General features: G+C 33.4%; 3 protein-coding genes across 5 annotated transcripts; 2 read left to right on the top strand and 1 right to left on the bottom strand.

The window, feature by feature from the left end:
• Nucleotides 1–1,404: 1,404 nt before the first annotated feature.
• Nucleotides 1,405–6,394, top strand: LOC123222754 (SPX domain-containing membrane protein At4g22990-like). Of its 2 annotated transcripts, none has more exons than XM_044645693.1 (11): nt 1,405–1,573; nt 2,481–2,548; nt 2,626–2,746; nt 2,824–3,135; nt 3,211–3,315; nt 3,751–4,205; nt 4,279–4,580; nt 5,012–5,202; nt 5,350–5,540; nt 5,630–5,763; nt 5,877–6,394. In XM_044645693.1, the coding sequence occupies exons 2-11, from the start codon at nt 2,496–2,498 to the stop codon at nt 6,113–6,115; spliced, it is 2,103 nt and encodes a 700-aa protein (XP_044501628.1). In that variant the 5' UTR covers nt 1,405–1,573; nt 2,481–2,495; the 3' UTR covers nt 6,116–6,394. The 2 variants fall into 2 exon arrangements, with proteins under 2 accessions (XP_044501628.1, XP_044501629.1); XM_044645694.1 differs by lacking the exon at nt 1,405–1,573 and adding an exon at nt 2,068–2,205.
• Nucleotides 6,395–6,965: 571 nt separating this feature from the next.
• LOC123222590 (ATPase GET3A-like) lies at nt 6,966–10,464 on the top strand. Its single transcript, XM_044645440.1, has 7 exons — nt 6,966–7,295; nt 7,456–7,577; nt 7,959–8,109; nt 9,136–9,246; nt 9,401–9,539; nt 9,626–9,741; nt 10,162–10,464. Exons 1-7 carry the CDS (start codon nt 7,038–7,040, stop codon nt 10,336–10,338), a joined length of 1,074 nt encoding a protein of 357 aa, XP_044501375.1. The 5' UTR covers nt 6,966–7,037; the 3' UTR covers nt 10,339–10,464.
• A 1,571-nt stretch (nt 10,465–12,035) lies between these two features.
• Nucleotides 12,036–13,311, bottom strand: LOC123222877 (ubiquitin-related modifier 1 homolog 2-like). 2 transcript variants are annotated; one of them, XM_044645889.1, is made up of 5 exons: nt 12,982–13,311; nt 12,768–12,877; nt 12,615–12,679; nt 12,455–12,537; nt 12,036–12,297 (listed from the first exon to the last, which is right to left on the bottom strand). In XM_044645889.1, exons 2-5 carry the CDS (start codon nt 12,793–12,795, stop codon nt 12,180–12,182), a joined length of 294 nt encoding a protein of 97 aa, XP_044501824.1. In that variant the 5' UTR covers nt 12,796–12,877; nt 12,982–13,311; the 3' UTR covers nt 12,036–12,179. The 2 variants fall into 2 exon arrangements, with proteins under 2 accessions (XP_044501824.1, XP_044501823.1); XM_044645888.1 differs by lacking the exon at nt 12,768–12,877 and having other exon boundaries at nt 12,615–12,690; nt 12,982–13,306.
• Nucleotides 13,312–15,826: the final 2,515 nt, after the last annotated feature.

The following is a 15,826-nucleotide window of genomic DNA, read 5'->3' as shown; positions in this document are numbered from 1 at the left end:
TTGCTTTATCTTAGTTATGTCTCAATACTTCCATGATGGAGTTTTTATCCACCAATGGATCCTTTATCCTAGCAATACTAATCAGTCAATTTGTCACTATGTTCTCCTCCTCCTCCACAAAAACAATAAAGAGACCACAAGATTCAGGTTTGCACAAAAATAATCTATTGCCACTCACAGTCAGATGCACTTTGTTTGGCACAGAATCTTTTGTTAGTGCTGGTGTTGACATTACAAATTACAGAGACCAGGAGAGGAGACGCACAATCACTAAACAACTGGATAAGATCAAGTGAACAAGTGGAATAGGGTCTTCCACCTTTTTAACTAATGTTGTTTGTCTCTTGCTAATTAAGGCACCATAATAATCCATTCTAGTTCAGCTTTTGGTTTCCCCTTTTTCCACAGCTTTGGCCAGTATTTTATTTTGATGCTTGAGAATATGCCATATCAATCATTCCAAGTAACTACATTGCAAACATCCACACTGAATTATTAAAACCAAGAAAGTAATAAAGCTCTTTTTGGAGAATTTAAATACATGAGTTGGTAGTGGATTTCATCCTATCTTAATTGAGTTTCACTCATTCGAATTTGAATCAAAGCTATAATATCAATTCAATTTTGAATTTAAGTTTGTTTGAATTGATATATATATATATATATATATATATATATAAAATCAAATAGTCATCAACCAAATAAAAATTTTCGTAAGGAGGATAACAATATTATCAATGAAATGAATATTATGACTAAATGAAAAATAAAATTGATCTCAAATCAAACTATTCAACTAATACTTTAACTTGAAATTAGCTAGTTTGAACTAAATTATTAATTTGATTCAAATAATCTTGGATCGAATCCACCTTACCTGTTGAAGACACTAGTGGAAAACAGGGTTGAACTCGAACCAAATTGTCTTGGGCTCAAAAGCCGATTTAGCTTTATTTTACTTGGTTCGAATTTATTTACTTTCAATATAAATCGAGTTCCGATTAAGAGCTTCGACTCTTTTTAAAACTAAGTCAAACTTGAGCTATACAGAGTTTGACTCGCAAGCTAGATAGATGGGTGATGTCTCAATTCGAATTATGTTAAATAATTATTAAACGACGTCGTTTTATTAATAAGCTACGAATTTGAATAATAAATTTGAACTATAATTTTAAATTAAACTTGAATTAAATTATTTTCATTCTAATCAAACTCAAACAATCTTTAATATTGATTCAATAAATTCAAATCCAACAATTTTTCATTTTAATTAAACTTGAACTAAAGAGTGTTCAGGATCGGTTAGGTTGGGAAAGATTTAAAAAAACCCAACGAGTGAAAGATTGACACGTGTATTGGTAGTGGTGGCAAATAGCGAAGACTTTTTACTCGTGAACCAGCAAAGAAGAACAGTCATTTCCCAATTGATCCATATATCTCATCTTCCCCTCTTGCTCTGGTGCAACTTTTGTTAAAAGTATAACTACACCTTGTGAAGCTTCCTTTCAAAGCAAATTCGGTCCCGTTTGAAGCCTTCATAATCTGCACTTCTTCTTCTCAGAAAACACCGACTGTAAGTCAACTTCACACCGCCTGCATGTGCATGCATGAATATTATAAAGAGCAAGAGTGCAGGTTTTTCATATTTCTTTAATCTGGAAACTACAGTTTTAAACTTCTCAAGTTTCATTTTCAAACAGAGTCACCATGACCAGAAGTCTGAGCTTTGTAAACTAATGCTGGTCAATTTTTATTTTTTACATGGCCACAATTAATGGTAAAAATTAATATAAAATATTAAGTATATAAATATTCAAAAGGAAAATAAAAAAAGGGTAGGAATTGTACTGGGGTCACACAATCATTTGAGCTATATACTCATTCTCGTATAAAGATTTTATTAACTACAATACAAATTTTTTAGCTGCATTATTAAGTAGTGATCGGTGATATCTCTTTTTACTTATATTATTTTTATCTTTTGCATAAAAGTTAGATTTGATCTGAGCTTATAAAATTTTGTTTTAAATAGGTTTGAATTTAAAAGAATAGTTTTGAGATCCTTAAACTAAAACTTTTGTTGCGTTGAATTCATTCAAACTTGACTTCTTATATCCCAACTCAAATTCAAATTAGGGTAACTCAGATTAAATTCAGTCCTATAGCTATGTGTCAACATGATGTTCAAGAAAAGGGTTAATACTGGTAATTATTCTTATAGTGATAACTAAAATTCTTTTTCTATTTTCATTGCTTGATTTTATTCTTTCTTGGATTTTCTTTATTTCCATTTTTGGGTTTCTTTTCCTTTCCCAGCTCACGTGACAAGTGTAACATTTCAGGGTTTTTTTTTTTTTTTTTTAAAAATAAACTTTGTACCTGAATATTTTTAGTGAATATCTGAATATTTTGTACCTAAATATTTGTTTTCCACTGAAATCTGATAGAATTGTGTTCTTTGTTGTGTTTGACAATCTCAGTTTTTTCCCTGAAAGATGGTTGCCTTTGGAAAGAAGTTGAAAGAAACACAAATTCAAGAATGGCAGGGGTATGTAGAACATGTAACTTTCAGAAATTATTATTGACAAATTTCTCATTATTTTTTTCTGAATGATTTTTTTTCAGATACTATATCAATTATAAATTGTTGAAGAAGAATGTAAACCGATACGCGCAACAAATTCAACTCGGAACTGAAAATCGCCTTCATGTTCTTCAGGATTTCGCAAGAATGCTTGATGCTCAAGTAAGTGTAATATTTTTCACTTCCTTCCCACTTGAATTTTCATATTGAAAATATTTTGCTTCTTTCAAAATTTTCAGATTGAAAAGATTGTCTTGTTTCTGTTGGAACAACAAGGAGCAATAGCTAGTAGGTTATCAGTTCTTGGAGAACAGCATGATGTCCTAACAGAGCATCAAGATGCATCAAGGATTTCTGAATTACAAGAATCTTACAGAGCAGTTGGAAGGGATCTTTTAAGGCTTCTTTTTTTTGTTGAGATGAATGCTACTGGGTTGCGTAAGATTTTGAAAAAATTTGATAAGCGCTTTGGCTACAGATTTACAGATTACTATGTCAAGACCCGAGCTAATCATCCTTATTCCCAATTGCAACAAGTGTTTAAGCAAGTGGTAGTGTATCCAATTTCCAATCAAAATTCTTCTTCTCAATATAATTGTTTATATCATCCAAATATGTATATGTAGGGCATTGGAGCTGTTGTTGGAGCAATATCTCGTAATCTTGCGGACCTTCAAAACCACCATGGGAACTACGTATCAATATATGATCAGCCTGCTTTATCCCACCCGGTTTTCTCTTCCACCCATTAATATTATTCTATGTTGTTATTCTTCTTTTCCCTTTCTGAACAATGTGGAGTTTAAAATTTGAACGAATTCTTTTTATGAGAAATGGTTGAACAGTACGAGAACAAACTTTTTAGCTGATAGACACAGGACACAGAATTACAGAGGATGTTTAAGCAGTCACCGCATGTGTTATTCTAGGAAGGCTTCATTAGTCCTGAATTTGAGTACGAAGAAATCCTATTCAGGACTTCAGCATGTGTGTTAGGACATGATTTTTTTTGACGTTAATATTGAGCATAAATTTGCCCTTATAACTGTCTTATGTATCTATTTACTGCATTTTATGAATCAATAATCCATGTTTTTGATTGTTTCAAATTGTACTTGGTAGAATTGCATATTGAGTGAAGAATATGCTCTGTTAAAAATTTGCAGGATCCTGTGGTTGATTCTATTAAAGCAGCTGTTAACAGGTTATCAAACTCAACAAATTTCCTTGAGTTTTTGGGAAAGCATGCTTTTATCATGCCAGATGAGTTACCTAGTCCATCTGAAGACTATGTTGTTGAGCAGAGATATCATTTTATGTCGCTTCTCCTGAACTTGGTGAACACATTTCTATATATGGTCAATACATATATTATTGTCCCTACTGCGGATAACTACTCTCTCAGCCTTGGAGCTGCGGCAACCGTTTGTGGTGTTATAATTGGGTCAATGGCAGTGGCACAAGTGTTTTCCTCCATTTATTTTAGTGCATGGTCAAATAGATCATACCTGAAACCCCTTGTTTTCAGTAGCATCGTTCTTCTAATTGGAAACACCTTGTATGCACTGGCTTATGATCTTAATTCGATAGCAGTTCTTCTGGCTGGTCGACTATTTTGTGGGTGAGTGATGCATGACCAATTTGGAACTCATTTATCTTTGACAGTCTAACCGATTGCTGTTATCATACTTCAGGTTAGGTTCTGCAAGAGCTGTTAACAGGCGTTATATCAGTGACTGCGTTCCGCTTAAGTTGCGAATGCAGGCTTCTGCAGGTTTTGTCAGTGCCAGTGCACTAGGAATGGCTTGTGGCCCTGCTCTTGCTTGCTTATTTCAAACTAATTTTAAGTTTTACAAATTCACATTTAATGAGGACACTTTGCCTGGTTGGGTCATGGCTCTTTCATGGCTTGTCTATTTATTGTGGTTGTGGATTTCCTTTAGAGAGCCTGCTCTAGAGACAAAAGAGAATTCCATACAGCAGGATTCAAATGCTGGTTCGTCAACAAGATTGAATACTTGGGTTCTGCAATTTGCATAATACTTTTTCTACTTTTATTTTTTTTTAATATTTAGTTTATGGCATTCTATCTCTTCTATATGTTTAAGTAAGGATTTTCTTACCTCATAATCGATAATTTAAATTTATCAAGGTATCATCGAGGCACATAAAGAGACATGTTTGTTATTAAAACTTTATTGTTTCATCTTATTCTACTCTCAGTCCTAGTCCTACTTCTTGTCTACATCAGTCTAGTGGCTGATAGTATTAACTATATCAAGGCATATTTTACTCCTTTTGACTTGGAACTTTACAATGAGTAGGGCTGGCCTAGACACGGTACATTGCTAAGCAGAAAATGAGCTGGGCTCTTTCAGATATTTATGTTGTGGTTTTATGTAATTGATTGTGTCTTGCTTCTTGCAGGGCTATTGGTAAGTTATGCTGTAGAAAATGGTTCTACCCATCCTTTGCTTTTGAGCTCTGAAGCTAAGCAGAAAGATGGGCATGAAAATCAAGAACTTGATGATGATGACTACGACGATGAGTCTGAGAAAATTCCCAAACCTGTCACTTCAATTGTGTCAGCATATCGGTTACTTACGCCATCTGTTAAGGTGCAAAGGAGCATAAGCTACATAAAAGTTTGACAATCTTATTGCGTATTGAAGCTTTACTGATTTAGAGTTACTTCTATTTGCTACTCTGTATGCACTAGTTAAGCATTATACATGACTTCTTATCATGCTTTTCTCTTACTGTAGGTTCAACTGTTTGTTTATTTTATGCTCAAATATGCAATGGAGATTCTGCTTGCTGAATCAAGTGTCATCACTCAACATTACTTTATATGGTCAACCAGCAGCGTGGCAATTTTTCTCGCATGTCTTGGGCTAACAGTGCTTCCTGTAAACATCATTGTTGGGAACTACATCAGCAATATGTTTGAAGAAAGGTAAATCTTCAGTTGTGAGGAAGTCACTATGATTATGCTTTTTGCTCATATTAAAATCAACAGCATATTTATTTCTATGCCGATGGCAGGCAAGTTCTTCTAGCATCTGAAATTATGGTGTGCATTGGCATACTCCTGAGCTTTCATATATTGGTCCCTTATTCAGTCCCTCAATATGTTGGCTCAGCACTTATCACCTTTGTGGCAGCTGAAGTTCTTGAAGGTAAGGGCCTATATATAATACTTAACAGCTCAATGCACTTGTTCGATGCGCCTGCAGTTGTCCATTATTAAACTGAAACTAACTGGGTAAGTACACAAATTCATTTCATTCAGGTGTGAATTTGTCGCTGCTATCTCGGGTCATGTCATCGAGGCTTTCGCGAGGAACCTTCAATGGTGGACTACTTTCAACAGAAGCTGGAACCCTGGCTCGAGTAATTGCAGATGGAACAATAACACTATCTGGGTACTTGGGTGAAAGTAGGCTGTTGAATGTAACCTTAATTCCTTCACTCTTCATTTGTATTTCCTCCATCGTTGCCACCTGCTTTAACTACAACTCTCTCTATTAATACGTTATAGCACAATTACAAATATATCCTCTGATCTTTCGACCATGGTGATGTACTTGTCCCTCTTTAGTCTTATATCTTTCGGTGATTGATCCCTCCGTAGACTGATCGTTAAATAATCTAACGGAAAATGACAGATGTCAACTGGACAAAGTGAGTGGAATTGAAGAAACTTCAAATGTCTGTAATGCCCTTGCCTTGCCTGTTTTATATTTTCAGTTGAAATGTCACATGTGCCCTTAAATTTGAAATTTCTACCGAATAGATTTCTTCACGATCTTTGTGAGCTGTTTAATCATGGATAATATGTGAGAAGACAAAAACCGCAAGTATACTAGGGTTTTTTTCTTTTTTAATTTTAAGGTTATAAAATATAAAAGATATAACTAACCTTTATGTAAACTTTTAGGACAGTATAATTATTAAAAAATCTCTCTTAAATTCAGTTTCGAAGCTATATGAATAATGATTGATAGCTAACCTTACGAAAAAGTTATTTATGTTTAATTAGTTTCACACCCTAATAAAGGGTTATGTGAAAATAAAAGAAAAAAAATCTTGTAATATAAGTTTAACACATATGGTATAATGTATCTTTTCGAGTTCAAATAAATTTAACTAATTGAATTATATAAATTATTAATTATATATTATTATATAATTAAATAATTTTAAATTAAATATAAATCGACATGTATAATTAAATGGAGACAACTAAACTGAGGAGTGGGTTTTGTGAGTAAATTATGATATATTTGGATCCATCCGATAATATGACAATCATGAGGGGTATTTTGAACGGTTAATTAAGTGGAAACTATTTACTCACCGTTGCGTTCTTCGCATGGTTAAATTGATTGGAATCGTTTCTTCGGAATTGAGATTGAAAAGAAGCAAACCGTATTAATTGAAAGAATAAAAGATGGAAGATCAAGAATTCCCTGAGGGAAGCGTAAAGAACATATTGGAGCAGGACAGCCTCAAGTGGGTCTTCGTTGGAGGCAAAGGCGGTGTTGGCAAAACGACATGTAGTTCGATTCTCTCGATCCTTTTGGCCGAAGTCCGACCTTCTGTTTTGATCATATCCACTGACCCAGCTCACAATCTCGGCGATGCCTTTCAGCAACGCTTCACCAAAACTCCTACTTTGGTTAACGGCTTCTCAAATCTTTATGCTATGGTACCTTTTTATTTTTCCTTACCGCTTATCGGGCTTGTTTAATTTATTGGGAATTTCGATTTTTTATGATAAATTTGTCATTTAAGTATTTGTTGGTTCGCCATTGTGGGTTTCTTGGTCAATATCTGAGATTTCTTTGCTGGGTCTCAATTGTCTATAGGAGGTGGATCCTGCTGTTGAAGAAGACATGGGATCTAGTGACGGGATGGATGGCTTGATTTCTGAGCTGGCAAATGCAATTCCTGGTATTGACGAGGCTATGAGCTTCGCAGAAATGCTGAAGTAAGATTCTTGCTTCTGTTCATTTGATTGCATATCTTTATTTTTCCTAGTGGATTAATCATTGTAAGGATCTTAGATCACTTATATTTTATTCTTGGTCTTGGAACCTACATTCTTATTTTATCTCTGAGAGCTAATTCGAAATATTAATTTATCTAATTTTGCTTCGATGCCAAGAAATAATTAAGTTTACAGGACTCAAGGGCTTTCATTCATTTTTAGTTTCTTGAACATTAGTTAGAGTTGAGTAGACTAATCAAATAGAAACTGGGGAAAAGTAAAACCTTGATGTGTATCCTCTCAGCTTGCTTCATATTCTATTGAATTAATTTATTTACCATCTATAATCTAATTCTGTCTGCACTTATAAATTCTGCACAGATTGGTACAGACAATGGATTATTCTGTTATAGTATTTGATACAGCACCAACAGGCCATACACTCAGGCTATTACAATTTCCGTCAACTTTAGAGAAGGGGCTTAATAAGATGATGTCTTTGAAAAATAAGTTTGGTGGATTAATGAGTCAGGTACGTACTTACACTTTGTCAAGTATAATTTTGAGGTTGTAGAAAATAGAGGTTTGGCCATAGCATGTCTGTGGTTAATGACATGAGGGGTCTACATTTGGGAATTGCCAAAACTTAAGCTTCTATGTCTTTTACGTTAGCAACCAGTTTTTCTTTTCTTCATAATTTATATGGAATTTGGTCATTTGTCTGATTTATTATTTGTCTTCTCATACGATAATTTTGGGAATTACTCAAGGACATAGGATGCATCAACTAGTATGCTTCGCCACTTTGAAGTTTCTGTTACCTCTCTCTGATCATATGGAGTGTGTAATCTAGTGTAGTGTAACAGTAATGCCTAATTTTTTCATATTTAAGCTTCCTTTCTTGTTAAGATTCTGATACTTGTTGTTTTTGCTTATCTATTATCACCAGCTGAAACCAATATTTCTCATTTTTGTTACACTGTTTTGATTTACCTTTTCTGTTATCAGGTTTTAAGAGGTGCTTACTTATTGGTTGTCATCATATTAGTCATTTAACATGCAATTTTTCCATCTAGGTTTTCGTTTAAGTAAATTTAGTTCAAATTTAATCCACCACGAGAAGAAGTGCTAGATGTGGGGGGTGGGCTTTGTGTGTGTCATCTTCTTTATATGTTACCGTCTAGCTGAGATGTTTATTCGTTTAAAGCTCTTACTTTTGATATCTGAGAGTAGTAAGGTTATGCATCTATCATGTGTGATGGTCAGATTTCTTCTGTTGTTCTTCTTTCTTTTCACTTGGACACAATTACACTGTTTTCATATGCAACAACTACTAAACTTCTGTAAGAACAAAGATGGGCCTTATTTATTTTGTAATTGCTGTTGAATAGCTGGTCTTGCATAATTGTTATATGCTTGGTTCCATGTGAACTTGGGAAACTAGATGTGATTTTATACTTTTAAGTGTTTAGATATAGACTTATCATTGTCTTCTATCATTTCAACTTCTGGTTAATTTTAAGATGTGATTGGTTAATTTTGAAACTGTTCATTACAGATGACCCGTATGTTTGGTATGAATGATGATTTTGGGGAGGATGCTCTCTTGGGAAGGCTTGAGGGCATGAAGGATGTGATTGAACGAGTTAATAAGCAGTTTAAAGACCCAGTAAGATCCTGTGCACAAGTTGTATCTCTAATCAGAATCTATTGCTGATATAAGTAGATTTTCTTATAAAAGAAAAGAAAATACTAATTTTTTATTTATTTTTTAATGTCACATTCTTTTATGAAGTTCCCATACCATGTTTCTCTGCTGGCAGGACTTGACAACATTCGTCTGTGTTTGTATTCCAGAGTTCCTTTCTCTCTATGAAACTGAGAGACTGGTGCAGGAACTCACCAAATTTGAGATAGATACACACAATATTATCATTAACCAAGTACTTTTTGATGAGGAAGGTTTGTATTATGGCCCTAATTTTGCCCTTTATATTCTTGTTTCTATAAAAATCTTAACCATCAATAGGTTTGTAATGCAATTGTAGATGTTGAATCCAAGCTGCTTAGAGCTAGAATGCGGATGCAACAAAAGTACCTTGATCAATTCTACATGTTGTACGATGATTTCAACATAACTAAGTTGCCATTGCTCCCGCAAGAGGTAAATTACTAAGGCTTTATGTTGAGATTTATAAAATTCTCAACTTTTTATTTGCCTCGTTGGTTTAAGCATACAGGATGCAGTGTTATCTTAATTTTATTGATCTGATAATTTTGTGAATATCTGGATATCTTAACATTTTTTTATTCCAAAGCATGACTACCCATTGCCTGAAAAATATAAGCCCATGGTATTCCTGTGATCGCTCCAGATTTATTATCAACTTAACTGCTCATTATCTCTGTTCTTTCTGCTCTTAATTCTGGCTTCTTTAGATGTATTTTTCCATTTAATTCTGTAATTTGTGGGGCTTGCTCCATAATGATTTTTAAAAGCTGAAGTTGGTTATCGTGTATACAGTTAAGCGTCACTATGACTATATATATATATATATTAATGGTTAGATTTTGGTTATAATAGGTCACCGGTGTTGAAGCTCTTAAGTCATTTTCACAGCATTTTATGACACCATATCAACCATTGACTAGTCGAGGGTCAGTAGAAGAATTGGAACGGAGAATAAGCAATCTAAAGAAAACGTTGGAAGAAGCTGAAGAAGAATTAGAGAGAGTAAGAAAAGGAAAACAGAAGGCATAATAATGAGCAAAATGTTTACACCCCACTTGCTACTTTTTTCTTATGCAATTTCCCGAGTTAACAAAAGGAGGCTGGTGACCTCTCATTGAATTGAGCTGCCAAATGAAACCCCTTTTTGTTGTTTTATTTCTCTTTGGTGGTTTCGTTACCATGACAATCTCTATTATTTTTTTTTATTTTTTTTAACTTAATTGTTGCATGGCACAAATACGAATACCCTTGATATTTATATGGATGTGGTTTGATGTATCCAATGGCACAGATGTCTGTGTCTCGTAAGGATATCTAAACCACATACAAAAGTTGAAGTAGGTCTTCAGCTGTAGATTTGGTATAAACCAAATGCCAATTCTGCCATGCGTGCCAGCAATGTTTTGTCTGGCATAGGCAGTTTTGAGTCCCCTTCGATTGAAATGAATTGTTGTGCAGTGGCAATTTAAAATATAATTTGTTTTGATCTTGTAATTATTAGTCTTAGCGTTTGCACTTATCGTCCAAAGCTGACACAGCCGAGTTGGTCTAAGGCGCCAGATGAAGGTTCTGGTCCGGAAGGGCATGGATTCAAATTCCACTCTCAACATTAGTCGTATTTTTTATTTTTTATTTTTGGTCTTTTGTCATATTCTCACTGATTGACTTCACTCCCCTTTTATTTCAAATCCCGCCCTCAAACATTAACATACGTATACATACACCCCGTCACTCAACCTCTTAATATAAAACCCAATTCAAGTCAAACTCAATTCGAAATTGATCGAATACAAAAAAATCAATTTGAGATCAATGAACCAACTAATGCATAATACTTTATCACGCAATTCGATTCAATCCAAGTCAAACCTAAATGAAACTCAATTCAAAATCAATCAAATACAAAAGAGTCAATTTGAGATCAATTAACCAGTAAATGCACAATACTTTATCATTTGATTCTAAGACAAGGTCTGATCATCGAGGTGTCTAGGTTTGTATCTAACAATTGTGATTGAATTTGATATAAGTCAAATCCGAACAAAACCCAATTTGAGATCAATCGAATAAAAAAGAGTTGATTCGAGATAAATGAATCATGGCTCAAACTCAATTTAAAAATAATTTAATTTTAGATTCAATCTGAAATAACTCAAACACAAATATTTAGATCAATTCAAACTTAGTTTTTTTTAATAAAAATAAGTCTAATCATTGAATCAAACTCAACAGATTTGATTCAAACTCAAAATTTGCATTTGAAAAGCTCAAATCAAATCCAACCTTAATGGCAGGCTAGCAGTCACAGCATTTCACAAGCTTCAATAGTTGACCCAAACAAGTCGTCTGGTGCAACCCACCCATCCTGTATCACAACTCAAACACACTGCTTACCATCATGCTACACAAACAGTCGGGGTTCTGCCTGGTTAATCTTAGTACCTGTTTGAGCATAAATGCTAGATCTGAAGAAGAATATGTTTTTAGAATGAGCTTGATGTTTTTACAGGGCCAATGATATTGTACTAACATTGCACTTAAAAGAACAAAAATTACTGGGGATTTCTAAGTGTGGAATGTGCTGAAGCCTTGCTCACATTCCACCCACTTCAATACAACCTTTCTTGCAGAAGAGTGTTAAATCCATGCCACTAAAAACTACTCATGTCTTTCATGCTGTTGCTTGAAGGCTGTGTGCGTGATAGAATTAACATGAAATAAGGCAATTAGAGGGATAATAAGATAGCAAAATCCTTCATTTCACTCTATATGTTTCAATAATTCATCTTCAATGCCCAAACAAGGCTACAATGCAAACTTCAAGAATCTTCTAATAACAAGTGAAGTGCCTATCATCAAACATTTTGACACTATCCACCATGTAAAGTTGAAATAAAAACAACCACATCCTTGTCTTCTAATGTCATGTCGAGCTGGCCGCTCAGCTCCCAATCACAATCATTGACAAGTACTAGAACACCAGGTCTCCTGCTTGACATCCCAAAGCCTCAAGTAAGAAAAATGCATGATATTAGTTTCTAATAAGAGGTCCCAAATATATTTGGTATTATATTGAGTAAAGGTAAAGCTCCTGCTTTCCTCATTACTGCAATATTTTATAGCACCAACATAACTCAAAACTTACACAGTATCCGCTTTCATGAACATTTCAGGCCTCTCCTTTATCAGATTGGTGCGAACCCAAGAAAGCAAATATTTCATAGTTAACTGAAAAGTACAATAACAAAAAATAAAAATTTAATATACTAGACTTTTTAGAACAATTATGCATATGAAAAATTCACCTTCTCTTCTTCCTTTGGTGGATCAACGTTGACATTATGGACCTTTATAGACTCACAAAGAAGCTCTAACCCTCCACTGCATTATGTCAAAAAAAAAGAATTTAACCAGAAAAAGTTTCAATATTTCATATGGCAGGACACGATAGAGTGCACCTGAATTCACTGCAGATATAAAGCGCATGCTTGATAACACTTATGCTTGTTCGAATTTCAATATTTCATATGGCAGGATGCTTATACTTCACAAAGCATGGATTTTTTTCCTTATTTTTTCAAAAATAAATTGAACCCAAAGAAAAAATTAAGATCAGAGTCAAAACATAGATAAGTTCAGATTCTTCAGAATAAAGACAGAATAATAATTTACCCGAATTCCAGCGTCAGTTGCATGTTTGATGATTTGAAGAAAATTCAACAGAGTTAGAAAAACCCTAGAAATACGAATAGTGATCCTCTTCGAGCCTCCGCTTCGTGAAAATATATCTTCAGTGAATCCAACGACGTCGTTTCTAGTTCCCTGAGGCGCTCTCACTCAACGTAATTGAATATTTTATTTTATTTTAGTTTCTTTGAATTATCTCGGTTCGGTATTATACTATTATGTTTGAAAAGAAGCACAAATTGTAGATTTGATTAGGGTTACTCGAACTCATACTTTGTGTTAGTATTAGGATTGAAACAAATTGAATTGAGTTGGGAAAGACTAGTTAGAGTTCGAAGTAAATCCATCTGGATTTAGCAAATCATCAAAACTTCTATCTTTTTTTGGGACTTTTTATGTAATATAATCACATGATAATAATGTAAATTCTATTATTAATGTGATGTCAATTGGATGATGACGAGAACTACTATCATATAATTAATATGTAAGAAATATAATATTTATTTATTTTTGAATAATTATATTAAAAAAGATTCACATGTACGAGATAAATTTGATTTGAAAATACATGAAATGAAAACGATTTATCATGCTAAATGGGTTTGTCAAAGCTTTGATAGCTAATCAATAGTGGATTTGATTAGAGTTACTCAAATTCATACCAATGTTAAACTCTCAAGAATTGAGCTGAAATTGAAAAAATCTTAGTTCGAGCTCAAATTTTTTTATTATGTCGATGTCATCACACTAAAAAATTTACTCACTAAAATGATTGATTCGGAAATTCATGAAATAAAAATGATTTACCAGGTTATACGGGTTTGTCAAAGTTTTGATGGCTAATCAGTAGTGAATTTGATTAAAGTTGCTCAAACTCGTATCAATGTTGGACTCTCAAGAGTTTAGTTGAAATGGAATAAATCTTAATTTGAGCTCAAATCCTTTTATTATATCAATGTTATCACATTAAAAAATTTACTTACTAGAAGAGTTGGATCCAAACTAAGTCAGCTCGACTCAATGTTTGGTTTGATTTAAGATAAATTCATATTAAAGCTTCCATTTGATTGAAGTTTAACTCAAATCTCTTTTTAGTAATACTATTTATCCTATTAATGATATTATTTATTTTATCAGCAACTTTTCAATAACATTTTCAACTAATTTGAATGAGTTCGAGTTTAAAGTAATTATTATAGATTTGAGTCGAGCTTGAGTCAACTCATATTATATTAAACATTAATCAAATTTTATTTATTGGTGATTCTTCTTATTCTTTATAGTTTTTAAACAATTATTGATTATTCTTTTTTTTCAAAGATTTAAATAAGTTGAGCTAAAACTTGAACAAGTCAATTCTGGAGCATTCTGACATCACAACAATCTGGAGCATTCTGGAGCCAGACCAAAGATTCAATATAATAAGATTGATCTCCGTACGACCTGACATCACAACAATCTATATCGTCCATTCTGGAGCATATGTAAGAGGTGGTAGACACTAATCCATGGGATAAAAGTCTGAACTTTATTTTTGTTTTTTAATGTGGGGTATGAAGAGATAGTCCGGTATATAAAAAGGACCAGGTCCAGGCCCCATAAGTAGATTGGTACCCCCACCAAATTGATATAAATTAGAGAAATGCGTGTCAAAATTCCATTAGTGGGGTGGTGTCGCTAGGCAAAGTGGGTTTGTATAGGTGGTGGGGTCCAATAAGAAAACACAAACAGGCAGGTCCATCCGTAACTAGGGTCTCTATCCAATAAAACTGAAACGGGCACCGCCTTGAGCAAGTGGGTCTGTACCCACGTCCTTAGTGGCTTACCCAGGTTGTGGTTCCCACTACGGTCGGAGCAAACCAGTGAAGTTGTATTAGGGCCAAACTCATATTAGGTATAAACTCAATTTGATTGGATATATATATCATGTTAAATAAGTTTAAGATTTAAATATTTGAATTTAAATTTAAATTTAAATTAAAAAATATTGATTTTAAATCAACTTAAAATATTAATAATTAAATTTCATAACTTATATATTATTAATTATATATTATATATTCAATTAAAATGGAAATAATTAATTCAAATTTGATTTAAAAATTATAATTATATTTTGTAATTTAATTATTTATTAATTATTTTCTATATGCAATTTGAAGAAATGAAATTTTAAGACAGGCTGGTTAGTGTCATAATTGAACCGAATAGCGAGTCTGCTCGAGGGGTCGTCCCCATGCCTGTAAAAATGTAGGATCCGATCCACCATCACAATTTGGTCCACAACAATTGCATTCCACTTGCACGGATAGGGAAGAAAGGAAGGATGGCCTATTTACTTTTATTAATTAATTATTAGAATCTAAAAATAACGTGGTAGGGTCCACCTAGAAGTGAGATAAATGGTCGTGAATCCATCTGATTGACAGATTGGCATAGGTCCCACTCTATATTTGTCGCCGTACACAAAAAGCTGTTTTGACATCCCAGCAGCGGAGTCCCCAGGATTAAGCGCAACTGTGCAAGCACTGCCGTCTGTAGATTTCCTTTCTTTTAAAGTCAACCGAAACTTTACGCCATCTTCGTCATCTCTGGTATGTGCGTCAGTACAAATCGTCTTAGTAGTCTATGGCAGCCATGGAGCCAAGACTATTGGTGATAATTTTTAATATAGTATAAAAAATATAAGATTATGATTAAAATTTTTAATATAAAATTTATTTTAAATTAATCTAATTATATTTAAAATTAAATTAAATAGTATTAATATTTATATAAAAAATAATTTAATATAGTTTGAATTGATATAAATATTTTACAAAAATAT

This window comes from Mangifera indica, chromosome 8 (genome assembly GCF_011075055.1).
Source record: "Mangifera indica cultivar Alphonso chromosome 8, CATAS_Mindica_2.1, whole genome shotgun sequence".
Classification (NCBI taxonomy): Eukaryota; Viridiplantae; Streptophyta; class Magnoliopsida; order Sapindales; family Anacardiaceae; genus Mangifera; species Mangifera indica.
This window is presented reverse-complemented; position numbering and strand designations above follow the sequence as displayed.

What these genes read in the sequence shown, in the direction of transcription:
- LOC123222754 (XM_044645693.1), top strand. Translation starts at nt 2,496, where the DNA reads ATGGTTGCCTTTGGAAAGAAGTTGAAAGAAACACAAATTCAAGAATGG. An exon ending in ACAGCAGGATTCAAATGCTG is followed by an intron (nt 4,581 to 5,011) that starts GTTCGTCAACAA and finishes TGCTTCTTGCAG; the next exon opens with GGCTATTGGTAAGTTATGCT. An exon ending in GGCAGCTGAAGTTCTTGAAG is followed by an intron (nt 5,764 to 5,876) that starts GTAAGGGCCTAT and finishes CATTTCATTCAG; the next exon opens with GTGTGAATTTGTCGCTGCTA.
- LOC123222877 (XM_044645888.1), bottom strand. Translation starts at nt 13,004, where the DNA reads ATGCAACTGACGCTGGAATTCGG. An exon ending in CACCAAAGGAAGAAGAGAAG is followed by an intron (nt 12,538 to 12,614) that starts GTGAATTTTTCA and finishes TGTACTTTTCAG; the next exon opens with TTAACTATGAAATATTTGCT. An exon ending in TTCATGAAAGCGGATACTGT is followed by an intron (nt 12,298 to 12,454) that starts GTAAGTTTTGAG and finishes GATGTCAAGCAG; the next exon opens with GAGACCTGGTGTTCTAGTAC.
- LOC123222590 (XM_044645440.1), top strand. Translation starts at nt 7,038, where the DNA reads ATGGAAGATCAAGAATTCCCTGAGGGAAGCGTAAAGAACATATTGGAG. An exon ending in AGCTTCGCAGAAATGCTGAA is followed by an intron (nt 7,578 to 7,958) that starts GTAAGATTCTTG and finishes AATTCTGCACAG; the next exon opens with ATTGGTACAGACAATGGATT. An exon ending in AGTACTTTTTGATGAGGAAG is followed by an intron (nt 9,540 to 9,625) that starts GTTTGTATTATG and finishes ATGCAATTGTAG; the next exon opens with ATGTTGAATCCAAGCTGCTT.